Genomic DNA, 27,058 nt, shown 5'->3' on the forward strand with positions numbered 1-27,058 from the left:
AAATAAACACAAAATGCAGAAGCAGCTTCACCATTAACTCAGCCTCCCGGGCGTGCTTTGAGGCTCTTCAGTCAGGTTCTTAAGATTTAAAGAAGTCAGGCCCCATTTTCACTAGCATCTTTAGACATCCCTAAAGAATGCGAGGAAATTTGCTTCAGGTCATATAGCTGGCAATAGACAGAGCCAAGACTAAATACCACGGCCAGTGACTCCAGAAACAGGGCCTAATGCCTGCAAATCATTGTGAGAATTAAGTAAACTGATTCGTGTGCAGTTCTTGTCACAATGGCTGGCACAGCGGCAGCTGGTTTTATTGCTAGTTTTATTATTATCATTACATTCCATGGACCCCCCTCTTCTACTGATCCCACCAGAGAAAGACAACGGCACTATTGCTCCTAAGGAAGAAATAAACCTCCAGCATGTATCAGTGCCAGGGTCAGGTGCACAGCCTCCTATACAGGCTGGGAGAAGAGGCGTCCACCTCTCTCGCACTTCATTGCCCACCACTTGGCTCAGATGGAACACAGGCCGCCGGACAAGAGGTAGGCAGAGTAGCCCAAATTCAACCCTACAGCTAACTATTATCTCTCACCCTACCATAATCTTCATCGCTGACATGGCCACAAAAGCAAAGGAGGCAGTGGCGATGGCGGCAGCAGCGACAATGAAAGCAGCCAGGAGAGAAAGCAGCTGGCACTAAAGGGCCTCACGCCAGGCGACAGGCATGCAGGGACGCTGGTCGTGATTACAGTGCTAAACAAACAGAGCTGATGGCCACACTGGTGCCCCGGACCCGGCCAGAAAGGGACCAGGGGGAATAAGATTCTTGTAATTACACTGGTGCAGGCTCAGCCATCATAGGGTTACCCGCAGCAAGACTCGGATCTGTCCCCAGGCTGAGAGCCACAGAAGCACCTGTTACAGCAGAAGTCGTTTGGCAAGCCAGACAAAATGCGGCTTCATCCAAGCCACCTGTAAAGGAATTGAATGCCTAACAACCTATGCAAAGCTCCGACTGTCATCATTAATTTGGCACCTATTCACTGGTAGGTGCTAAAAAAGCCCCTTTCCCGCTTGCCTGGTTGTTATCCCTCCATAATTAAAGCTGCGAAAAATTGTGTCATTTGCACAACCCAAGGACTATGTTTTCCTCACAAAACTGTCTTTAGTATCTCTTCTTTTGGCGTCTCTACTCACTATTGTTCTGAACACCCTACTTTCTTTGGCCGATGCAGTTACTGCTTCCCTGCTGCAGAATTTAGGTTGTCATCATTTTCTCATTTACCCTCCAGCTGGCAGTAGTTTGGTCCCTTCTATCTCGTCTATCTTTAAAATGCCATGCCGTTGCTCTAGCTTATTTAAAAACCCTAAAACAGGGAGAAATGTAACCATTGCCGGCAAACCTCACATCCCTCCAAAAAGCATCCCTCTGATTTCCGGTGAGCCCCAGCTGACAAGATGACGGGCCAGCAAGATAACGACCAACAGCTGAGCACCCAGCATCACAGCAAAAAAAAACCCCCAGAAAACCTACCCCAATCTCTCAAGGGCCTCCCTTTCCATTCCCCACCTGCCAAAGGCAACCCCATCCACACACAAACACAGACACTGGCATTCCAACTACCTGGGTCTAATGCAAGTGAGAATGTGTGAGGTGTGACGTGTTTAAAGAAGGTCCACACCTCCTCTCCACTTTGTCAGAGACACAGCCAGTTCCTCTTGGAGAAAATAATAGGACCCAAACCAAATGTACCTCTGTACAAATCAGTCCTAAGGCTCCATGTGGCATGAAAGTGACATTTTTGTACCCCTCCCAAAATGATAGGACTTTTTGTTTTGTAGTATGGGTGTTAATGTTTGCTATCAATCAGTCAGCATGTGGGGGAGGCCAATGAGGAGTGCCTTCTGCCACTTAAAGAAAATGAATGCAAAACAAAGCAACAACATAGTTATAGTTGCTGATAGAGACAGCGTCCCATGTATCAAGCTCGCATTGTATTTTCATTGGGCACAGCTAAGATCGTAGTCAAGTCCACTGCTTAGGACTTCTGTAAATAAGATACTTTTGAAACAAATCATTCCTTGTTCTGTATCTATCACTTCTAAACGATACAGTGGTCCAAAAGATACAGTGTGATATTTAAAGATGTCATTGACGGATATCTTGGGGAGGGGGGTGGCGAGCAGAACTTTACAATAACATAGTGGACATTTTTAAATCAGAAAATGTGGAAAACAACGCATCTGTTTTCCTAAGTGCTCTTTTCACTTCTTTTTCTTTGGATCTCCAAATAAAGTACACTACCCGTATAATCAAACTACTTACGTAAATACTGGCAAATGTCAGCAGTCTGTATTCTGTAAGAAATTGGGCTTACATAAAACTCGCCTTGAGTATTTCCTAAACACAAAATCACAATGATTGACAAAGGTTGACCTTTAAAATGTACCCGAATATGACTGTCCCAACATTTATTCAAGTACAAGCTTTTTCAAAAAAACAGATCTCAAGGAACTCTGCCAGCTCTTTTCTCAAAAGTTCTATAAAACTTAAAAAAAAAAAAACAAATAGGAAATCTGTTTTACAAATAACTTTAAGATATTAGCTGTATATTTATTGATCAAGAGCTCAAATGAAGAAAATCTCAAGGGACCCAGACTGCTCATCTGACTGTCTTACGAGGTAAACATGGTCATACCTCAGTTTCACGGAGGGAAGAAGTTAAATACCAATAGGCACAATAATTTACTTACTGTGGGGGAAAAAAAGTTAAGTAGCAAGTAAACTTGGTCCAGGTAACTCTCAGATCCTCCCACACATAGAAAAACTTATGTTTATTAAAAAAAAAAAAAAAAAAGACTAACCCTATTCTCCTTTGTCTTCAAGAATTTGTACTGTTTATTAAATATTAAAGTTAAATAAGTGTCATAAATTAATTTTTGTTTTTACGGACAGTAACCATTATGAAGATCATTTAGATCTATTTATCCACCTCAATTTTTGCACTAAAAAGATAGCACTTTTAGGATATAGTTAGATATCTAATTCAACATAAAAACCATCTTAATTCCTAAGAACCGAAAAATTTTATTAGGAACCTTTGGTATATAAGTCCTGAAACTCTACCTCTAGATAAGCTAGACACAAGGAGATTTTATGAAGATACCTGAATATTTCATGTATATAAACAGGGAGGTTTGATACAGCCTCCCCGGGGGGGCAGGGAACAGCAGCCACCTCCCTTCTCTTCTGCGCATTCGGAGGCTCAGTTTCAACCTGCTTTATTAAGAGTTTGGGCTGTCTCACAGAGTGGCCACCAGCCACTTCTCCCATAGCTTCTACCAGCAGGAATTAGTCATCTGCTCCCCTAGGGCCAGTCCAGAAAGTCCTGAGGACAAACCTATCTGCTGCTTTGAACTAGATGACTGCACTTGGGAAGGTGAGGCAGTCTTAACAGCAGACCACCTAAATGGCCTGGTTTGAATCCAGGTAGAAGTAATTCTCAAAAAAAAAAAAAAAGAGGGTCTGGAGATATTGAATAGGCTATTGGACGAACAAACCAAGAATAAATAATCTGCCAGGCTCAGTGGCTCACGCCTATAATCCTAGCACTCTGGGAGACAGAGGCAGGTGAATTGGTTTAGCTAAGGAGTTTGAGATCAGCCTGAGCAAAAGTGAGAAAACAGAAAAACCAGCCAGGCAGTGTAGTGGGCGCCTGTAGTCCCAGCTGCTCAGGAAGCTGAGACATGAGGATCACGTGAGCCCGAGAGTTTGAGGTTGCTGTGAGCTATGATGATGCCATGGCACTCAACTTAGGTTGACAGAGTAAAACTCTGTCTCAAAAAATAAAAACATAAAGAATCCAGTAAACAAAAACAAGCAGTGATTAAGGTGAGGTGACACAAGATAGAACACTGGCAGCTGTCATGAAGGCACCTTTTATGTCCTAGTCAAAACAATGAATAAATAACACATCATTTTCTCTCTTCCCTCTCTTAGGTGGTTTTTACTTCCCGTTGGCATCTCTAAGGTTTTGGTCTACAAATTGACCCTCAAAGCTCATATAAAGCATCATAATGTTATGGTCAGAATCGCTCCAGAGATATCTATGTTATTTACAGGGCTCAGATCTTCAAGTATGCACTTCCTTACTCTGGATTCACGGCATTCTGTCTCAGGCTTTGACATTCAGGTGTGATTTCCAGTTCGTATTCCCTTTTCAGTTGCTACATTTTCATGTTTAGGTCCAATAAAGTTCTGACCAGCTAGTGGTTTAGAAATGCATTTCTACCTAAAAGTTATCAAAAAAAAAAAAGAGGAATTTTATTAGCCTGAGATACAGATCAAATGAAACCACTCTCAGCCCAGAAGAAATAAGGAGTGTGTAGGAAAGGAAAATAAGATATCAAGAAAGATATATTTCTCATCTTATTCTCCAGTTCCGACTGTATGGCCTGGCTATAAAACTGACTTTCTACATGACAAGGTAAAATCCAGATATATAAATAGCTTTTGAAATGGCCTTGAAATGAAAACAAAAATAGCCGATGCACAAAGCTGTCCTTATGAAAAATACCTATGCACTGAAGGCTGTTTCCAAGCAATGGCATGTGATCCACGATGAAATCATTTACCTTTATGAGCTTTCCGAGCCACAGGATAACTGCCGACAGCCACCGGAGGGTTCAAGATCTGTGCCCATTTACTTCATTACTTGTCATTTCAAGTTTTCAGGATGTTAAATGGTTTCCCTGCTGAGCAAAAACATTAAACGGCCCCTTAGAGGCACATGTATAGTTATGTGTACTTATATAATCTACCACTTTTCACTCCGGAGTGAGATCTGCTCCATACCAAGGCTGATTTATACTCTCCTCCAGTAGGAGTTTGTGAAAGTCCTCGTGTGTTTTTAAAATAATAGACTTCGAAGGTATGTTACCTAGTGGCAGTCCAACATAATCTTTGCATCATAGCTGGAAAGTAATGATCAGTTACTTGTAAATTGCTTTAATTAGGATTTTGTTTAATGTAGTTCATGAGGAACATGCTTTCTCCGCTCAAAACTCATCATCAGCTTATCAATAGAAACCATCCCAGGATGAACCGGGGCAGTGTGTCAGTAAAAAATAAATATTGGTGTTCAGCTCCTAATTTGAAAAATAAAGCAGACCCGGCACCTGTGGCTCAAGTGGCTAAGGCGCCAGCCACATACACTTAAGGTGGCGGGTTCAAATCCAGCCCAGGCCCGCCAAACAACAATGATGGCTGCAACCAAAAAATAGCCAGGCACTGTGGTGGGCACCTGTAGTCCCAGCTACTTGGGAGGCAGAGGCAGGAGACTCGCTTGAGCCCAGGAGTTGGAGGTTGCTGTGAGCTGTGATGCCACAGCACTCTACCCAGGGGGACAGCTTGAGGCTCTGTCTCACAAAAAAAGAAAAAGAAAGCAATTAGATAAAATTATCTTTCAGTTTTCCTCTGAGACATTTTTCTTCATTCCTCAGCACCTGGAACCATTTCTCTGACAGCAAGAATTAGCAAATAAGGTAAATGAATATCCAGCAAACAGGGACAGCACCACACAGCCACCGCCACACGTAGCCCATGCAACTTTGCCTGCAGGAAGCATCAATCCTCTAGTGTGCACAGATGCCCCATAATCCCGCCCCACTTCTCCAGTTTGGCTTCCTGGGCGTCTCTCCCATTCTCCATGCCAGTCCCTGCTGCAGCTAGTCAGAAAACTTGCCAGTCCCAGAGTAAGTGAGCAGCACTCCTCCTCCTATACCTTGCTGTTTAAGATGTCCTTTGCCACCTCTCTTTCTGCTGAACCCAATCAAATGCCAGCTGTTCTAAGAATCCTTTCCCAATGGCATGAGCAAATGTAGTCACCACTTATCTATGTTTCCACAGCAGTCACCTCTCACAACTCTCAGAGTAGAAAAGACTGATGGCTTTTGATGGCAGAGTGTGTACCTTATTCATAATACCATCCCCGACTACGACTGCACTGCCTGAACATACAGCCTGATAGGTTCTCTGTGTGTTTGTTACAAGACAGAATGAATGGATGAAGAATATCCATTCTGCACTTTCAGGCCAAGAATCAGAGAGTAAAATCATTCATAATAGTTTGCCATCTAAGTAAGTATGTGCAATTCACACTTATTTAGGAGATTCAAATATCAATGGTTCTTTAACTTCTTTTCATCATCAATCCCTTTCTGACAAAAGTTAGGAACCATCTCTGAGGAAAATCTGTACTTCATGGACATAGAAAATTTTATACACAATTTTTGTTATATAAAAATCTAGAAACCCATTTACAGACTCTAGAAATCAATGCATCTCACTAAGAAAACCAAAACAGTATAAATAAAACAACCCTACGTTAATTGAACTTGTTCATTGTTCCTTACATAGACAACATTCTAACAATTGATACATGCACATTGTGTATGGCTGTGTGCCAATTCCTATAAGAACATGGTTAACAACCTACAAACAAAAAATTTTCCTAGGAGTGATGCAAGAGTATCCACACTCTTCTGCCTCTTCTTCATGTCACACACCTTGGTGACATGACTAGTCAAGATGTTGACCAAGGTCTGTAACCCAGAACACAGTATCTCTGTGTGCATAAAATTCTCTACTCCCTTTCCAGAAAAAAAACCTTGATTTTTGATATGTATGTATCTGTTCCCTTTTGGTGCCATCTCCAAGATCTCTAGTGATCATTATCATAACAAGAGCCACCAAAGAGTGCCTATGGCAGTGATTTTCAACTTGTGTGCGGTGAGAGGATCTTAGGTGTGCTGCAAAAATTTTTAATGATCTGTAATTAAATTATTTTCAAAAGAAGTTCAAAGCAAAGTAAGTATATTCTCTTTTTTTTTTTTTTACTTTTTTTTGATCAACATAATTTAAGTGTGCGGTGGAAGTTTAACTATAGGTTCAAGAGTGCTGTGAGATAAAAGACAGGAAAACACTGGCCTCTGGTCTAAGCATTTTATGTAATATTATCTCATATAAGATTTACGGCAAGCCTATGAAAGTACAATCTCCATTTTACAGATGAGTAAAATCAAACTGGTTAATTAACAACCTTGAAGTTGTAGGACTAGCCAATGTTAGCAAAGTCTGTAAATAGTAATGCTGGGACTTGAACCCTCATCTGTTTATAATTTATTCCCTGCCTTTTCCCAACTTTCAACATAATACTTCTCAAAAGCTCCTATTGGTGGAGCAACATGTTAGGATGTTAAGGTTAAAAGGCATCCCAGTGCTTACTAAGTATAATCTCTTCATTTGACTTAAATAGAGAAGGGATTTGGGGACAGCTTAGGTTATGGTCCATAGTTTTCATGACATTGCAGTCAAACATCAGGCAAGACTGCAGTCTTAGGAAGCTGGATGTGATTGGAGTTGGAGGAGCTGCTTGCAAGGTGAATCATGCATGTGGCGTAATTCGAAAATCTATTACACCAGCAATTGGTGCTGGTGCTTACTAGGTGGACTCAGTTCCTCTCTATGTGGACACTTCCCTAGTACTGCTTGATTTTCTATAATAAAATGGCTGGCCTTTCTCAGAACAACAGAGAGGAAGAGTCAAACAAGGGGAAGAACTTTATTTGTGTTTTGAGCCACATGTTTTTATTAACTGGCTTTGAAAGTCACATATCACCACTTTTGCCACTTTCTGTTCATTGCTGTAGTCTGAACCATATTCAAGGGGAAGAAACTGGCTTTGAAAGTCACATATCACCACTTTTGCCACTTTCTGTTCAGGTCTGTAGTCTGAACCATATTCAAGGGGAAGAAATGTTGACCCCTTCCTTTTTGAAGTAAGGAATATTATAGAATTTACAAATATATTTTTAAACAAACCTAGGAAGAAAAATTATACATTACTTATATGTAAACACTGATTTAAATGACTGCTGGTTTCCTGTCAGAAAATAATGAAGGAAAAGAAGACATTGATATATTTTTTAATGTGCAGAGAAATAAATACAGATTTCTATGTTTATCAAAAATATCTTTCAAAACATCAAAGCCCAAAAATGTTTAAAAAAAGAAAACTAGAAGTTTTTGTCATAAGCAGACTTAAATTTGGTCACAAGTAAAATGAGAATAATCTTTTCTTTCTCACCTGCTTACGGGGTAAATTAACTAACGCACCCAAGAGTGCACTGAGCAAGTTTTTAATAAATCATAAGTATTATGCCTGTTTCCTGCACAAGGGATGTGATTAGGGATTTTACCATAGAGACATGTTACTGACAGACTGGACACACATAGGATTGGACATGGATTTGGAAATGTGTTAGATATGGATATAGATATATATTCTATCACTGAACTATCATAGTACCAGGTATCTAAATGATAAATGATACAGGAGAATTGGTATTAGGGATCACAAGGGAAACCAAGTCAAGTCTGAACTACAACAGCAACACCAAGCTGGTCAGTGTCCATTCTAGTGGTGGTACGACCATTCTAAATTGTCACTGACTATATAGAAGCAATAAAATCATCTCAGTCACTCCTCTAAGTGTGTCTGGTGCATTGTATTATTGTTCAAAATATCCTCCACCTCTCCTGGTGGGAAGATCATATTTTTTTAGTCCATTGATCTCAGGCTTGGCCATGGGCAAACAAGACATGTGCCATTTGCCAGAAAAAACTTTAGGCACCAGCACATAATCCACATCTTCACTTTTTCAGCAAAGCCCCAGGGCAGGGTGCTCCTACATTCTGGGTCCTGGAATGACGAGATTACGGAGCAGAGAGAAAGCTGGCTTGTCACAGATAGGTAGTTTGAGTGAGAAATAACACGGGTAGTAATCCACAGAGATTAGTGTGTTTGCTCTTTTGAAACCCTGATGCCTGATTCTCCTTCTGATCTAACGCCTTTCTCTAAAAGTAGAATGCAGAGGTAAGCATCCAGAGGCCTGAGAGTTCTAGTAAGTTGAAGTTTCACTAAATCATTTCTGTGAACAAATATATAGAAGCTTATTTGCCTCAGACAAGAAAAAGTCTAGCTGTCAGAAGATACAAAAAAGTTCTGGTGAATGGCCCAATACATTAGCTTTTTTATTAGATGAATTATCAAAGTCAAGTATGAAATACAGATAACAGTAACTGGCTTTTTATTTACAAGGAACATATAAAAACTCATGGACAGGGTACCATATAATTTTGGATGGTCAGTTTATAGTCTGAGAAGATCATCACATCTTTGTTTCCACACCAAATATTAAAAGGGCTATGTGTTTTTAATATAGTCTCGGCTGTTTATCTCGTCTTTCTGCTCTTTATCTTGAAGACATTTCAATTACAGCTTTCTTCCAAGATCCAATTAAACCTGACACCCTAAAAGAGAAATTAGAAAACTTATGGCACTTTTCTGCTGGGTTTCTGTGTGTCTGTGTGTGTGTGTGTATGTGTACTGTGATATTAAAGAGTTCTGCAAAATAAAATTAGTGTAAAATTTATCTAAACAGCAACTCTGATATGCACTCTAACTAACATATTTATGTTTTGATGTACAGTATACAAGTAACTATTTTCTTTAGCAATTTCAACTCTAAGAAAAGTCTACATGTTCCAAGAGCAATATATGTTTGAGAACATTGTTACCTAATTTTAAGACTGAGCTTTCTTTTCAGCAAAATTGAAATATTATGCATAGTCAATGAGCATATATTTCTTGTACTCTACTTAGTGTGATGCACTGTTCAAAGAGCACCCAAGCAGAGAAGGATGCCAAAAAAATGCATTCTTTTTGTGACTGATGGCAGAGATTTAAACTGAAATGGTGGTAATTGCCAAAAACCATTGGTATTTGGAGTAGATGACCTCCAAAATGTCCCCCAGTGAGCCCTGCCTGGACTCACTAAAACAAAGAGCCAAAGTCATGGGATGGCTCATCTTATTATTTTACAAAGGACTGTGAGTTCATCTCTCTCTCTCTCTCTCTCTCTCTCAATCTCTTTTTTTTTTTTTTTTTTTTGCTCACTTGCTCTTAAGGAAGCCAGCTGATATGCTGTGAGCTTCCCAGTGGAAAGACCCAAGTAGAAGGAGCCCCCTGGCTGGCAGCTGGTAAGGACTTGAGGCAGTAATTCCAGTAGTGTATAAGAACTTGAGGCTCGGCTCCTATAGCTCAACCGGCTAAGGCGCCAGCCACGTACACCTAAGGTGGCGGGTTCGCATCCCCAGCCCAGACCCGCCAAACAACAATGACGGCTGCAACCAAAAAATGGCTGGGCGTTGTGGCGGGCGCCTGTGGTCCCAGCTACTTGGGAGGCGGAGGCAGGAGACTCGCTTGAGCCCAGGAGTTGGAGGTTGCTGTGAGCTGTAATGCCATGGCACTCTGCCCAGGGGGACAGCTTGAGGCTCTGTCTCAAAAAAAAAAAAAAAAAAAAAAAAAAAGAACTTGAATCCTGGAACATCCTCATGAGTAAGCTTAGATGGACGATACCATGGCACCACCCCACACTTGACTGGCATCCCCATAAGAAACCATGAGGCAGAAGGCCCAGCTGAGCTGCACCAAGACTCTTGAATGCAGGAAACTTTGAGATACTAAATGCTTATTACTTTGAGCTTCTAAATTTGGGGATAATTTATCACATAGCAATAAATAGTATATTTAAGTATTAGAAATATTTCTTTTTTCATCTCAAGTCAGTTAAATACTTTTTTTTAATTCTTTTTTTTTTTTTGAAACAGAGACTCAAGCTATCACCCTGGGTAGAGTGCTGTGGTGTCACAGCTCATAGCAACCTCAAACTCTTGGGCTTAAGAGATCCTCTTGCCTCAGCCTCCCAAATAGCTGGGACTACAGGCACCTGCCACAACACCCAGCCATTTTTTGGTTGTAGTTGTCATTGTTTGACAGACCTGGGCTGGATTTGAACCTGCCAGCTGGTGCCTGTATGTGGCTGGTGCCTTAGCCACTTGAGCTACAGGGGCCACCAAGTTAAATACTTCTTTGAGTTCTACTATAGGCCAAGACTACAAAGGAAATATAAAAATGCATGGACCTAGTTCCTGCCCTCAAGGATTTCAAAGTCTAGTGAGAGAAGTAGATTTGTTGCCAGCTCAGAATGTCACATTCAGTATTCTGCACCCTGAGTTTGAATATCCCATTTAGAGGTGTCCTATTAGACCATCTTCTTTGTTACTGCCACATGCTACTGGCCAGTCCTCCACATTCGCTGTTGGCCCACTGACCTCTTTCTATCTGTCTCCAGTGCCCTCCAGTGATGCACATTCCACTTCATAATTCATTTAAGAATCTGTCCTCCTACTCCACATGGTAAGCAACTTGCTGGTTAAGAAATGCCTTTATCTTGCTCACACCAACACAAAACACATTCACTGGCACAGGTTAGGTAACCACCAATTACCTATTTAATTAAGCTGAATGGAATCTTTGACTCCCTCTATTCCCCTGACCTTCACCTTTGCCATTTGTTTCACTTCAGTAATCTAGTCACATGAGCCATACCTGGAAATTTATTACCACCCAGAATGATACCTTTAAAAGCCTGAATTCTAAAAATTTACTCTCAGTCCATAGCCTTCCTTTATCCATAATTCACCCTAACTCCTCTATTCAAGAGAAGCTGCTTTCTCAAGTATTCTCCTGCCTCCATATTTCTCCTGTCCCAGCCAGACCTCCATGGTAAATTATTTCATCTAACTCACATCAGTACCATCAATGCTCTATCCACGTGGCTTTCTGTCAACCCTACCCAATTAATCCCAGTCCTAACTTAACCTATTTATGTACTGTCTTGACTCCTATTCCTGACCAGTCAAGCACTACTATGTGACCATGTTCATCACAAATATGTGACACCCCCCCCACACACACAAGCTTGGTTGTCCTTTCAACATTGCTCAACAACCCTTTAACTCATTCCTCCTTGGCTACCTCAAATCTTTCACAAAAATTTTCTGGACTCTGACCACTACCTACCCTCTTTCCAGGTCTCCATCCCCATCAGACTGCACAGAAGCCATGTCTTTACTTCACTGAAGTGATAGTTAACAACCATTAATGCACACAGCACTTACCGTACACCAGCTGCTGCTCCACGCGTCTTACATTCAATCCTCACACTGATCCTAGAAGGTAAGTACCAAAACTAACAACATTTTATGGATGAAAAAACTAAAGTACAAAGAGGTTAAGTAATTTCCTGAAGGTTATAACTCTTAGAAAGTCATATACTAAGAAGTTAGACTCCACCTCCTAGTAAAGATGATCAGGTGGAGGCCCCCTCAACTTATCTTTCTTTCACCATCAAACATCAATATATTAACCTATTATTCTGTTTTTACTACCACGCTCAAAGAGGGAAAAAGAGTCAAGACATAAAAGAGACTAGAGTACTTCCTTCTTTGAGCTAAGAGCGGAAAAAAATGGATGAAGTTATAAATAATGAAAGGATGCAACATATGGAAGATAATTAATAAATCAAAGTAAGAAAACAAGGGTTACAGGAAAAAAAAATGAATCAAATGCCATGAAGAAAAACATGTTCATGAATACTCATTGCAGCTCTATTTATTATGGTGAAAATTGTGAATAATCAAAATAACTAAATAAATGTAGTGGGATTGTCAGATATTCGCTCAACCTCCATTCTCCTCCTCTTTCTTACTCTAATAAAATCCTGATTGTTGGTGGTTGGTGGTATCAAGATAACCCACAAAAATATTAAATTTCCCTAATTCCTTACAGAAAGGGATAACTGTGTCTTAAGATAGGAACAATGAGATATAAACAGAATTGTTGGATAGGACTCACATAAAAGTTCTTTGAAAAACGGACTACTTCACAAACACTCAGCTATTGGTCCTTGCCTTTTACTTCTTCCTGGCTAGAATGAAGATTTGATTGCTGGAGATTCAACAGCTACTTTGGGGTCATATTACCTGGAGGATGGGAGTCACACTCAGTCTGTCTATCCCTGAGGACATCATAGAAACCTCATGTCTGCCCAGGACTGCCCCACTCCGGTCATATGAGAAAGATAAAACTTGTAATGCTTTTGTACTTCTTTTTTTAATTTCAGTCTTTAACATTAGCATCCAAAAGTAGTTCCTAACTCACACAATAAGAATAAATACTTAATAAATTATGCTATATTTATAATTTAAAATTCCATAAGCTCTATCTTTAAAAGGTGGAAGTATATACTAGCATGGAAAAAGTCCATAACATATTATCAAGAAAAAAGTATGTGAGTCGGGGGGGGGGTGCCTGCTTGTAGTGTCAGGTGCTAAGGAGTCTGAGGCTCAAGAATCACTTGAGGCCAGGAGTTTAAGGCTGTAGTGCCCCAATAAAGCCGATATTGCCCTTGGTAGAGTGCCATGGTGTCACACAGCTCATAGCAACCTCCAAGTCCTGGGCTTACTCAATTCTCTTATCTCAGCCTCTCGAGTAGCTGGGACTACAGGCTCCCGCCACAATGCCTGGCTATTTTTTCGTTGCAGTTTGGCAACGGAAGCTTGAGTTCAGTGGCTATTCACAGGCACTATAATGGCACACCTAAGTCTTGAACTCCTAGGCTCAAACAATCGTTCTGCCTTAGCCTCTCAAGTGTCTGGGATCACAGGTGTGGCCACAACCTGCAACTTCCCAAAATAGTTTTTGAACGAAAAACTATTCATTTCATTAAAGATGGAGCTACACATGATCACCCTTGTGAGTAGCAGCCTCACTACAGCTTGGGCAACATAGCAAGACTCTGCCTCTTAAAAATAAATAAATGTAGGAAAAGATAGCCATGCAATGATATATATCATATGATTTTTTAATTATAGATACATGTATTTAAATATAGATATAGTTTATTTAGGTATAAATATATATACATAAAAGCGGGTTTAGGAAAATGAACACAAAATTGTTATCAATGGTTACCTTTACAGGCTGGGACATATTGAAGACAGGAGATATTCTTTAACCTGTATACTTATTTATTATTTCAATGTCTAATAACAAATCTATGCTGGATCACTTCTGTTATAAAAAGAACGGGATGAGAGAAAGAGAGACAAGTCGATCAGAATCCATCCTACCCTAACTACTTGGGATCTCTTTAGACAGGGTCCCACTTCAGTGGCACATGAGGCAACTTGTAAAGAATGCTGTGCAGGGCGGCACCTGTGGCTCAGTGGGTAGGGCGCCAGCCCCATATACAAGGGTGGCAGGTTCAAACCCAGTCCCGGCCAAACTGCAATGAAAAAATAGCCAGGCATTGTGGTGGGAGCCTGTAGTCCCAGCTACTTGAGAGGCTGAGACAAGAGAATTGAGTAAGCCCAGGACTTGGAGGTTGCTATGAGCTGTGTGACGCCCCGCCACTCTACCAAGGGCAATAAAATGAAAAAAAGAGAATGCTGTGCAGGGGTCTAAACACATCAGTGCACCACATTAAAATAGAGTTTGAAGTTCAGATGCATTTTTTCTTTACTTTCTGTTCATTTCTTTTTGGCTCTTTGTTAAGTATTATATTTGGACATAAATATGAATATTTGTGTCACTCTTTAACCTGTATGTTTTTTTCTTATTTTTTGACTGGGTCCCAAATTTACATCCTTTAACTAGATATGATCCAGAAACCTGGCAGACATATGCTACAAGGCTGCCTTCCCTTTGAATCACTACTACTCTTTGGCATGGACACCAATGTAAACAATGGAAGAGATTCACCTGACTTGGAAAACTCAGCCCAAATTCTGCAGGCCTGGTAGGAAATAGACCTAAATGCGCCCTTTGTGAATTATTGGTAAATACAGGAAGCCATTTGAAACCCTCAATTACATTAATGCCAAGCATATAATGGCTGCATTGTTTGACTAAACCACAAACACAATATTTATATGAGTTGGTTTTTCGAGGAAATAGTGAATATACTCTCTATGTCCACACAATTACATTTTCAAAATGCTTTTTTACCACTGATCAAAAGGAGTTCAGGAACTCCAAGAGATGAGATTCTCTTCTTAAAGCTCTAAACAGAGATGGAAATATGCCTTTTCTCTTTTTTTATCATATTCTATAGAATCCATTTGAGAGAAGTGAAATGGATTTTAACCAAAAAAGTATTTTTTCTATCAACATAACATCAAGAACTAAATTGAAACTAAATAAAATTAACATTAAATGCTAAAAATATGACATTAAATTTCTAGTAAGGAAAAATCAGTAACTACATTTGCTACACCCTACCTTGTAATGCTCAGAAACCACAGATCCAAGTGAAGTTTACTGGAATACACAGACATAGATTTTCTCCATTGGGCAGAAAAAGCCAATTCTTTTGCAGAGACCATTTTTACTTGGTCTGTATCAAGTTGACCAGGAAAAGAATGAGAATTTCTAGGAGAATTGTATTACTCATTTCTTTTACCACCTTTCTATTTAATGGAGAAATGAAGGGCATTGCTTCTTACACCTTATTTATATACTAGCATTACTTTTTATGAGATTCTTCTATAAAGAAGAGTTAATAGAGTCATTACAATACTGGCAGCCTCAAGTAGACACACAACAGAAAAACACTTGGAAAATGATGATGCATATAAGAGAAAAAGAAGAGCCACATATTTTAAATGGACACGAAGATAAGAAGAAACAGTTGTTATTTCAACTTATAGTTTGTTGGTTTAGGAAAGATACCAGTAGAGGATTCATTTTTGTTTAATAATGAAACAGCCTAGCATCTAAGATTGTGTACACCAATTCACACTGATTTTGATGCAGCTGAAAGTAAGGGACACAACACCAATATTCACTTATTCGATATTCATTCATTCAAAAACTATTTTGGGAAGTTGCGAGTTGTGGCCACACCTGTGATCCCAGACACTTGAGAGGCTAAGGCAGAAGGATTGTTTGAGCCTAGGAGTTCAAGACTTAGGTGTGCCATTATAGTGCCTGTGAATAGCCACTGAACTCAAGCTTGGGCAGCATAGTAAACCCCATCTTTTACAAAACAAGGCATTTTGGAGTTCCTATTATTTACCAGGCACCCCATCTCTTATAAAACAAGGTATTTTGGAGTACTTATTATCTTCCAGGCACAGTGCTAGATTCTGGTATCAACATTGTTTTTGGCTTTGGCTCGCCAAGCACCATCATTTTGGTTGGCAAGAACAAGTATCTTATGAAGGTCAGCAAAAAGGGAGCCAAGAGGAAAGTGGTTGATCCATTTTCTAAGAAAGATTGGTATGATGTGAAGGCACCTGCTATGTTCAATATAAGAAATATTGGGAAAACACTACTCACCAGGATTCAAGGAACCAAAATTGCATCAGATGGCCTCAAAGGTTGTGTGTTTGAAGTGAGTCTAGGTGATCTGCAGAATAATGAAGTTGCATTTAGAAAATTCAAGCTGATTACTGAAGATGTTCCGTGCAAAAACTGCCTGAGTGACTTCCATGGCATGGATCTTACCTGTGACAAAATGTGTTCTATGGTTAAAAAATGGCAGACTGTGATTGAAGCTCATGTTGATGTTAAGACTACCCATGGTTATTTGCTTTGTCTGTTCTGTGTTGGTTTTACTAAAAAACACAACAATAAGATACAAAAGACCTCTTATGCCCAGCACCAACAGGTTCGCCAAATCTGGAAGAAAATGATGGAAATCATGACCAGAGAGGTGCAGATGAATGACTTGAAAGAAGTTGTCGATAAATTGATTCCAGATAGCATTGGAAAAGACATAGAAAAGGCATGCCAATCTATTTATCCTCTCCATGATGTCTTCATTAGAAAAGTAAAAATCCTGGCTCAGCACCTGTGGTTCAAGTGGCTAAGGCACCAGCCACATACACCTAAGGTGGTGGGTTCAAATCCAGCCCAGGCCTGCCAAACAACAATGATGGCTGCAACCAAAAAATAGCTGGGCGTTGTGGCGGGCACCTGTGGTCCCAGCTACTCAGGAGGCGGAGGCAGGACACTCACTTGAGCCCAGGAGTTGGCGGTTGCTATGAGCTGTGATGCCATGGCACTCTACCCAGGGGGACAGCTTGAGACTCTGTCTCAAAAATAAAAAAAACTAGAAAAGTAAAAATGCTGAAGAAACCCAAGTTTGAGTTGGGGAAACTCATGGAGCTCCATGGTGAAGGTAGTAGTTCTGGAAAAGCTACTGGGGATGAGACAGGTGCTAAAGTTGAGTGAGCTGATGGGTATGAACCACCAGTCCAAGAATCTGTCTAAAATTCAGGCTTTTAATAATGACAAATAAAGAATCCTATTTGTGGGGAAAAAAAAACATTGTTTTTGTACTATTGCCAATTTTATTGTCCTTCTTAACCTTTATTCCTTTCCATCCTTTCAAATCCACACTCAGTGAACAAATTATTTTCTCAGTCTTGAAAAAATGCTACTGGAAATTAGCATTCGGGTCTAAAACCATTCCACTAATAAGATGACAACAGCAATGATAGCTCTCTTGCTTGCAATCAGTCTAATCATAGGTTCTACTCTAAAATTTAAACATGAATCTAACTGGGTTGATTGAGACGCTCTTGGGCTACAGGCATAGTCACATTCTTTCAGACAAGTGAGTACTTATTGTGAACTGAGAGGATGAGAAGAGTGTAGTATCTGGAAGAGCGTAGTACTTGTTAGTTATCTCAATTTTAGTGTAGATAAGACAATATAGACATCCGCTTTTCAAAGAACTCTTTTGCAAAATTTTAGAAAAATCCTAAGTAAAAATAAGAAATTTTAAGAGCCAAGGGATCTCCTTCACCTTCCCAAGGTTTGCTGAAAATAAACTGGTAAAAGGCAGAGTAGTAGGAGAAAAGGCACACAAACTTACGTACATGCTGGAGGGGATCACAGCGTGATTACCCAATAACCCAGTGCTGGACAGAACCTTATACGCTCTTTTTCATCAGCAAGAGGAAAGATGGAGATTATAGACAATTCACTTGAGGGGCAGTAAATCCTTAGGGAGAATGAACTGACTCCATAGTTGGGAGACAGAAACATTATAGAAGGTGAGAAATGGAGCTACACAGGAACAATGGTCACCTTATTGTACAGAAAGTCCCCCAGGTAGGCTCAGAGCTGCCCTCAGGAGAACAGAAGAACATTCTTCCTGGGCACAGCGATACAATGACTCCCAGCTTCTTCTCTTTTCTGGGGTGTCATCTTACCTGATTGTTTGATGAATCCTTAGGGAAGGGGATGAAAACAACTGCATTTTTTAGAAAGAAGCTTCCTTGGGCACGTAAGGAAATTCCAGACAGTCTTTCCCTGTGCTTGGAGAAGGGAAAAAAACAAGGTTAGAGGGACCTCAATTCTGAGGAAGCTTTTAAGGCCTCTCAGCAAGTTAAAGTTCCAGTCTTTGGAGTATCCTTTTCTGAAGCCCCAAAAAAACCAAAATTAGAAAAAGGGAGAAAACTGACTTTTGAGAAGTGATTCCCTGAAGGAGAAAGAAAAGAATCAATATCTTTAAAATACCCTGGTAGAAACACCACACCCTAATTGCAACATCAGTAACAGTGACCCAGAGCGTTATTAGCCGTGTAGAGGATCAGGCTGGCAGAGGGAAGGAGGAAGAGGACTGGAAATCTGCAGATATGGCCTCTTTACTCATGTGGATTTTGAGACACTTGTTCTCTCTTTTGTCTCCCTTATTGCTTTTGTAAAACTACATTTACTACACTCAGAACATTTCTCAGGCAGTTTCGCCCCTTTCTGCCTTTGCAGCTGAGCTGTTCCTACATGTGGAATCTCCTTCCCACCTTCCCATCTTTCCCGACTCTTCTGATGAGTCTTCCCCAAAGTTCCCAAGGCAGAAATTGAGCCTCCCACCCTTGTATGTTCCTCCCACTGTGTCCGCAACTCAAACTCTTTCTCCCTTTTAAGTTAGACTCTATTTCCTTTTTATTCCCTCTTATCTGTCTTTATCCTTGTCTTTTTTTTTTGGAGTCTTGCTCCCTGTTCCATAAAGGCTGTAGGAAGGATGGATGAATGTTAAAGACTCCAAGACTCCACTCTGTACTCCAACTCCGTAAGATTCAACGGATTTCAAATATCTAACAGAGAAAATTGCACATTTTTTATTCCAGAAATACAAAACTTTTTAATCATAGCATCAGGTGAGGCCAGCTTACTTTTGCCAACAATAATTAAAGTTAACTGAGCAAAGTATGAAAACAATAGGAGACCCTTGCTTGTCACTTTCTAGTACCTGGGAGCCCCCTGCTGTCCAGAAAAGTAAAAGACACTCTCATCAGGCCAATAAAGCACGTTGGACATTTAACGTGCAACCTTAAAAACTTACTTTTGCCATGTCATATGCCAGATAGTCATTAGCAGCCACTGTTACTCTCCTCCTTCTGGCTTTTCAGTTTTTCTTAGTGATTTAAATTGTCTTCTACTAACACCCTGTATACCACTCTTCTGGTCCTACTCCTTGTATTCATTGATGTCACCATCACTTACTATGTGCCAGGCACGGTGCTAAGCTCTTCACATGCGTAACATAGCATTTAATCTCTCAGTAACCCAATAGGTAAGACTACTGTGTTTATTTCAGTGAGAGGAAAACAGGCTTAGGATGGTTGAATAATTTGCCTGAGGAGATATACACATTAATAGCAGGAACCAAAGCTGGGGGTTGAACCGGAAATTCTGGATGCAGAGGTCTTAACCACTTGCCCCCTTCCAAGACACTGCTTCTGCATTCAGCCTGCATCTTCCTTTCAAAGGCTCCTGCTACTACAATTCAGGTTCATAGGTATGTTTCTCACTTCCTGCCTCTCTCATTCCACTGAAATCGGATGTTTCATCATTGTTGCCTTATTAATTGGTGAACTGGTTTTCTAATATCAGGAAGCTACCTACTTTTTCTTTCTTTCTTTCTTTTTTTTTTTACTGTCTCACTTTGTCACCCCATCTACAATGCAACAATGTCATCATAGTTCACAGCAACCTCACATTCCTGGGCTCAAGTGATCCTCCTGCCTAAGCCTCCCGAGTAGCTAAGACAACAGGTGCATGCCCCCACTATGACTAAGTTTTGTATTTTTGTAGAGACAGGGTCTCAATCTTACTGAGTCTGGTCTCAACCAGTCCTCCTGCTCAGCCTCCTAGAGAGCTACTTACCCATTCTTCCTACTTTTTCTGAACTCTCAGACTTTTCACTTTGAAGACCATAGGGCCATGTTCCAAGCCTAAAAGGATTAGGATTATCTGATGTCTCCTTCCCACCCTTTCCCTGCATTTTGGTGAGTCTATGGACTTTAGCCAGCTCTGCTACCCTCTCCTAATACTGGCAGTACTCTAACCCTGATGTTCTTCATCCACCATAACTAGCTCTGCAATGGCATCACAGGTGGGAAAATTGCTTTTGGAAACCAACAGATTTGAACCCCTGCTGAACCACCTGTTACTTGTGTGATGATGAACAAGACTTACTGCATAGCCTAATTTAAAAATAGAACTGGTTATTTGAAAGCCCCCCCCCATCCACCCACATATACAAGGCATTGCACAGATGATGAACATCAGGTTTTAAGGATTTCATAGTGCTGCATTTTCGATTCCCTCTCCCTCAAAACCTTGAAATAATAATAATTTTTTGACCACTTAACCAGCACTGGCAATAAAAGTCACTATGCATATTTTGTGAGCGGTGAAATAAGCATGAATCATTACTGTTAGATAAACTAACTTTGCAAGACTAACTAAACTAATTAATGTCATTTGCATTAATGGCATTAATTAAAAACTTTTTTAATTATTGCAGTATTTTACTAGCAAAATACAGCAGGATATGTAGGTGGGTTGAATATAGATTAAACAATGATGCACTTACCTAACTTAACATCGTCTAGTAGATAATTTCAAACAAATAACCACATTTAACCAGAAAAATGGTGGTGGGTAGGGAAGGAAAAAGGGAAACAAGGGACAAAGATGATCTGAGCCTCCCAGATTACAGACCTTACATGGCTTTCCTGGCTACTGAAAACTGTTTGTTTTAGAGGCAGAAACAGCCTAAGGCTAAAACAACTTTCACTGACTCTAACGTTGCTTAAACATTATATCAAACACCCAGTACTGACTCTAATTCTTCTATGTCTGATTGTCTATTTTAAGTTACTTTTGGTTAAAATTGTGCACCCAACTTTGTTTTCTTATAGACGTATTCCAAACACAAATATTAATTACAGAAAGTGTTAGGCAAGGACCCAACACACATGTGAAATGTCAAGTGGCCAGATGGATGCTTGTTTTGAGAAATATCTTCTTGGCTAGTACTTTGTGAGAATGAAGACTGAAAAGCAGAATTGAACGCTTCACAATTTGGAACTTGACTTGGGAGCTGAGAATCAAATATGAACAGTAATCAATTTACCTAAAAATTACACAAAACTAATGTGAACTTTGAGGATGTTTGGTACTCCACAGTGTTACTTATTCATCAGTGAAACCCACCTACTTTCAGAAGGAGGCAGCTTAGGAAGTTGGATGAGCTTGCACTGATGATGTGTTGGCAGATCACTGCATTCTGGGAAAACACAAGGTGGGGGGCAGCTGGTGCAGACTGAATGAGGGTCAGCAAATTAGAGGAATTGCCAAGATAAGTGGATACCGGGAGAGTACACAGAGGCTGATTATAATCATGAAAGCTCCCCTCTCTGCTGAGAAAGTAACATAAACAAGCAGTAGATGGAAAATGCCTCAGTTACTGAATCAGAAACCGACTATGTTTGCCACTCAAGCAGGCAAGAAGCAACATAAGAATAATTGCCAGTGGTCAGAGGGTCTTAAAATCGTCAACATCAGCATTGTAGGGAAGCTCATGATCAGGACACATATGAGCGTCCAGAACCGCAGGGGAAGTTCTATTCTCAAAGAATACTAATGCTGTTTTAACTTGCTCTCCCAGTTAATGTGCTTCGCCAAAGAGGAGGAAGTTGGCTAATATTTAACCGTCTTCAAATGGGTTTTTGAAAGTTTTCTAGTGAGTTCTGAGTTAGTTAAAAAAAAATTGTTTCATTAGTACCTTATTTCTCTAGAAAGAGATCATAAAGATTTTATTTCAGTGATTCAAGTCTTTATGTTGAAGTACCAATTATACACCTGAACTAGAATAATGTGGCAAAGACTTCTAAGATGGGTTTCACTCATTGAATAATCAGGAAGAAATGTTACTAAAAAGGAAGTCAGAAAACAGAAAAAGGGCTAAAAAATATTAAGTACTTGAGTAAGGCAGTCAGACAGCATTTAATAACTATATTTGGTTTTCTAAAATAAAGTTATCAAAAAGCACTCATAAACATATTTTGTTCTCTAAAAGAGAGATTTATGATTCTCTAATGCCTTTTTTAATATTTTCTGATAAAAAGTAATACATGCTGATTGTGAAAAGCTTGAAAACTAAAAGGACATAAATAAATACCACTCAATTTCACTACCAGACATTACTGCTGTTAATATTATCATATTATTTTTTAAACTTCCTTAATCTCCCCCAAGACTAAGTTTCCTTTTTCGTCAAATGGGGTTAATTACTATACCCTAAAGATTACTATGGAAATTAAATAGATAATACATGTGATAGCTTAATGTTTGATACAGAGCAAGCACTCAAAAAATGTTAGCTGTCAATATATTTCAATGCGGTCATCCATTTATTATTTTACAAATCAGAGTCTAAGAGCTGTTATTTCATATGCTGATTCTTCCCTTAAAAATATCATGAACATTTTTCCAGGTCATTTAATATTCTTTTTCTTTTCTTTTCTTTCTTTTTTTTTTTTTTTTGAGACACCGAGTCTCAGTATGTTGCCCTTGGTAGAGTACTGTGGCATCACAGCTCACAGCAAACTCAAACTTTTGGGCTTAAGTGATTCTCTCACCTCAGCCTCCCGAGTAGCTGGGACTACAGGCACCTGCCACAGTGCCTGGTATTTTTTGGTGCCACTGTCATTGTTGCTTAGCTGGCCCGGGCTGGGTTCAAACCAGCCAACCTCGGTGTATATGGCTGGTGCTGTAACCACTGTGCTATAGGTGCTGAGCCTATTTAATATTCTTTGTAACATACTTTTAAGTGTGGCATAAGTAGTATTCCATTCTGAAGGTCACTAGTTCTCACCCAGTTACATTTTGTCCTCAATGGGCATTTTGCAATGTCTAGAGATATTGTTGATTAGCACTACCAGAAAAGTGAGATGCTAGAGGCCAGGGGTGCTGCTGAACTTCCTGCCAAGCACAGGACCATCTCCCCCAGCAGCAAATTCTCCAGCCCAGAATACCCAGTGCTGCAGTCAAGAGGGCATCAGGGGCTCGGCGCCTGTGGCTCAAGCGGCTAAGGCGCCAGCCACATACACCTAAGGTGGCGGGTTTGAATCCCCAGCCCGGGCCCGCCAAACAACAATGATGGCTGCAACCAAAAAATAGCCAGGCATTGTGGTGGGCGCCTGTAGTCCCAGCTACTTGGGAGACTGAGGCAGGAGACTCGCTTGAGCCCAGGAGTTGGAGGTTGCTGTGAGCGTGATGCCATGGCACTCTAAACAGGGAGATAGCTTGAGGCTCCGTCTCAAAAAAAAAAAAAAAAAGAGGGCATCAGGATTGTTTTTTAACCAATCCATTCTTATTAGACCTTTAAATAAATTTTGTTATTATTATAAGTAACACTGGAAAGAAAATCCTGGTAATTGATGCCTGGTGAAAGTGTTCTGTGGTCTTCATGATAATTTAATTTAAATTAGCTAAATTTAAACATTAGACACATCCTAGGGGCTATGAATTAGCACTTGAAATATCCCAAAAGGACTCAACATTGTAAGAGTAGATTACTTGGTACTTAACCCATTCTTACTGGAATCTTATACCAGAGGTTGTGTTAATTAGTATAAGTGGCATTAACAATAATTTTTATTGGTGTAATTAGTGATCTTTGTTTTAAGTTAGTAGTAAGGAGTAAATTATAAGACTCTGCTTTTTGGATGCCTAAGATGCAGAGTCAGAGAAGCCTGGGGATTCAAAGCTGTGGTAAAGTATTTGCCGTCCCTCCATTGTAGACCCCTAACCTGGTTTATAATACACCCGCCCTGCCCCCAAGCCACTGTTGTGTTAACCCTTTAATCATAGTGCTGGTGACCATCCCTAACACAGAGAGCCAGCCTCTCTGAGAGGTTTATATGTGGATCATGTTCAAATTGGTCTCTGATATTGTTATTCAACTACTTTGAAGAACATGCACAAAGACACACGCACACACAGAAGACAAAAGACTGCTAGTCTGAAGACCTGGGGTCTTGGCATCAGATCTATTTGGGTTTGATCTAGATTCTTACTTGGTCTCATGACTTTGAGCAAGTCCCTGCTCTGAGCTTCAGTTTTCCCCACAAAATGAGGATCATAGTGTTAGTGACTTAAGCGTAACTGTGATGATTAACTGAGATATTAACTTGTATTAGAATGCCCGGCACATTGTATGCATGCCATAAATCTTAGCATTATTTGCACATTTTATATCTAACTCTACTTCATTCCTTAGAATAAATTTCTAGAATCTGTGTATGTTTCTATGTATAATGATGTGTCAATGTAGCTTCATTGATTATACAGACTATACCACTCTGGATTGGATTTTTTTTTTAACTGAATCAAATAGTTTTTAGTTCAAATGCAATTACTTAGTATTAATCTGGAAAAATTAATATGAAAGAAAAGATAAAACTAGCCTAACCAATTATTAAATGCACACGTTATCCCATTTAAGAAAAAAAAGGCTGATGTCATGTAGATTTATGCATTGTCTGGATTGATCTTTAAAGTAGATTTTCTAGTTTGTTTTTTTCTTTCACCCTAGAGGCATTGCAACATAGTATGATTTGGGATGAATGAAGGAGGATCTCTTCTTCCTTCCCCTTTCCATCTCCCTCTCTCTCTCTTCCTCTCCCTTCTCCTCGATTTGAGGATCTGGAAACTGCAAGGGGTTTTAAGCGTCTCAGTTATAAAAACTATTATGTTGAATGAAAGAAAGGCCGGTATGACAAGCAGTGGGATTTTTAACTTATCTCATATACCAGTTTTTTAAACCTCCACACTAGTGACATTTGGAAAATTTGCAGAAATACTTTGTGGTTGAGGGCTCTGTGGCTGTCCTATGCATCAGTGAAGAACATTCAGTACATCGCCGGCTTTAACCACTAGATGTCAGCAGCAGCACTTTCCCCACCCTCTCTCCCCTAACCCTGCTCCCCTAGTTGTTCCAACCAAAATCCCTTCAGATACTGCCCACTTTCTTCTAGCGGACAAAATCAGCCCCCTTGAGCATCACTGCCCTAGACAAAAGGGAAGTCATGGAAGTGTTTGAAGAAATCAGTCACAATTAAAATCTCAAGGTTATTTCATCAATTGTATTAGAAGCAATTTCAATGTCAATGTTAGAAAAGGTCTAATTAACTTTTTTTTTTTTTTTTTGAGACAGTCTCACTCTGCGTCATCTTAGCAAACTGTAACCTCAAACTCCTGGGCTCAAGCAATCCTCTTGCTTCAGCCTCCCAAGTAGCTGGGACAACAGGTGCCTGCCACAATGCCAGGCTAATTTTTCTTTTCCTAGTAGGGACAGAGTCTCACCGTTACTCAGGCTGGTCTCAAACTCCTGAGCGTAAGCAATCCTCCTGCCTTGACTTCACAGAGTCTAGGATTACAGGCATGAGCCACCATGCCCAGCCAAGGAAGGTCTAAATAACTTTTTAAAGAACTGATCAAAAAGGAGAAATCTATGGGGAAATTTGCCTGTTCAATATCAAAACACACTCTAAAGCTTTGCTATGTAGACTGGGATACGGAACTTGAAGAGATCAAAGAAATAGAAGAAACAGATTAGTATTGCTGAAATATACCGAAACATAGGAACCTTCACACAATACGATGGTATCATAATGGTGTAAATTGGTACAAGTCTTGGAAAGCTACTTATCTATATGTATCTAGTTAATAAAATATTTATACTTCTGGAAACTCATTTACTGCTAAAATTTTGTGAAGTCATTAAGAATGATCTTTATGAATAATATGTATTAATATGCAAAGATGCCTATGTGACATTAAGTAAATAAAATACAGAACACAAAAAAAGTAAATTCAGGGACTAGAGAGAAAGCAGACTAGTAGCAGCCTGCATGTCACTCTCATGGAGATCAAAAGCAGTGAATAGACACCAACATTTAAACCTGAGTGAGAACACTGGGAACCCAGGGAGAGGAAACAGGAGGGAAGTCCAGAAGACAGAAGTGTGATGAGCAGCTCAGCAGGACTGGAGGTAACTAGCGAAGGTGCCCACAAGTGGAAAAGCCCAGACTTGATGCTTCCCTTGAGGATACTGCAACCAGAGCCGTGGGAGGGCCCCTCCACTGTGGAAGAGGCCTGACTGGAGTCTGTGTTGCTCCAGAGAGAAGAAATGGCCAAGCCCTGGGTGCTATGACTGGCACCATTGTAACATCACAACCCCAAGAAGCTAGTTTTGCCCAGGGGTCAGATCTGTGAGGCAGTCTCCCTCCTGCCTCTGGCAGGTCTATGGGAAATACCAATTCCGGTTGTTTGTGGGTACTTATGAGCAGGTGACTACACTAGACCCCTCCCCTACTGCTACCTTGGGCCCTGGGCAGAGCAGGAGTCTAAGGGCCCAGCATTTGCTGCGGTGGCCTGGATAATCCTGATCAACTGTACTTACTGTGCTTCCTGGCTGAAACACATGTCTGCAGCCCTCGGTGTAGCCTGCAGTCCACTGCCAGGACAGCCGGACCATTGCTACCATCATCACTGAAAGGCTCAAAGTGGGACAAAGTCCAGCACAGCTGTGGCCTGTGGATGGAAGTCATCTACACACTATGAACCACACAATCCACATCACATGCCCTGCCCCACCTGCATGCCCTGGCCCATGACCACTCCAGCCCACATGCATGAGCACCAGGCCCTGTGTACTGAGGAAGTGCCCTGCTCTACAAGTCCACTCGGTCCAGGTGTCCTGCTTCACATGAGCTGTAACC

General features: G+C 40.4%; 1 protein-coding gene across 1 annotated transcript; it reads left to right on the forward strand.

Moving 5' to 3' along the window:
* The first annotated feature begins 16,188 nt into the window (after positions 1 to 16,188).
* On the forward strand, positions 16,189 to 17,243 carry LOC100946777 (40S ribosomal protein S3a-like). The gene is made up of 2 exons (XM_023517579.1): positions 16,189 to 16,826; positions 17,090 to 17,243. The coding sequence occupies exons 1-2, from the start codon at positions 16,189 to 16,191 to the stop codon at positions 17,205 to 17,207; spliced, it is 756 nt and encodes a 251-aa protein (XP_023373347.1). The 3' UTR covers positions 17,208 to 17,243.
* Positions 17,244 to 27,058: the final 9,815 nt, after the last annotated feature.

Source organism: Otolemur garnettii, unplaced genomic scaffold (genome assembly GCF_000181295.1).
Source record: "Otolemur garnettii isolate 467f Iridium unplaced genomic scaffold, OtoGar3 scaffold00004, whole genome shotgun sequence".
Taxonomy (NCBI): domain Eukaryota; kingdom Metazoa; phylum Chordata; class Mammalia; order Primates; family Galagidae; genus Otolemur; species Otolemur garnettii.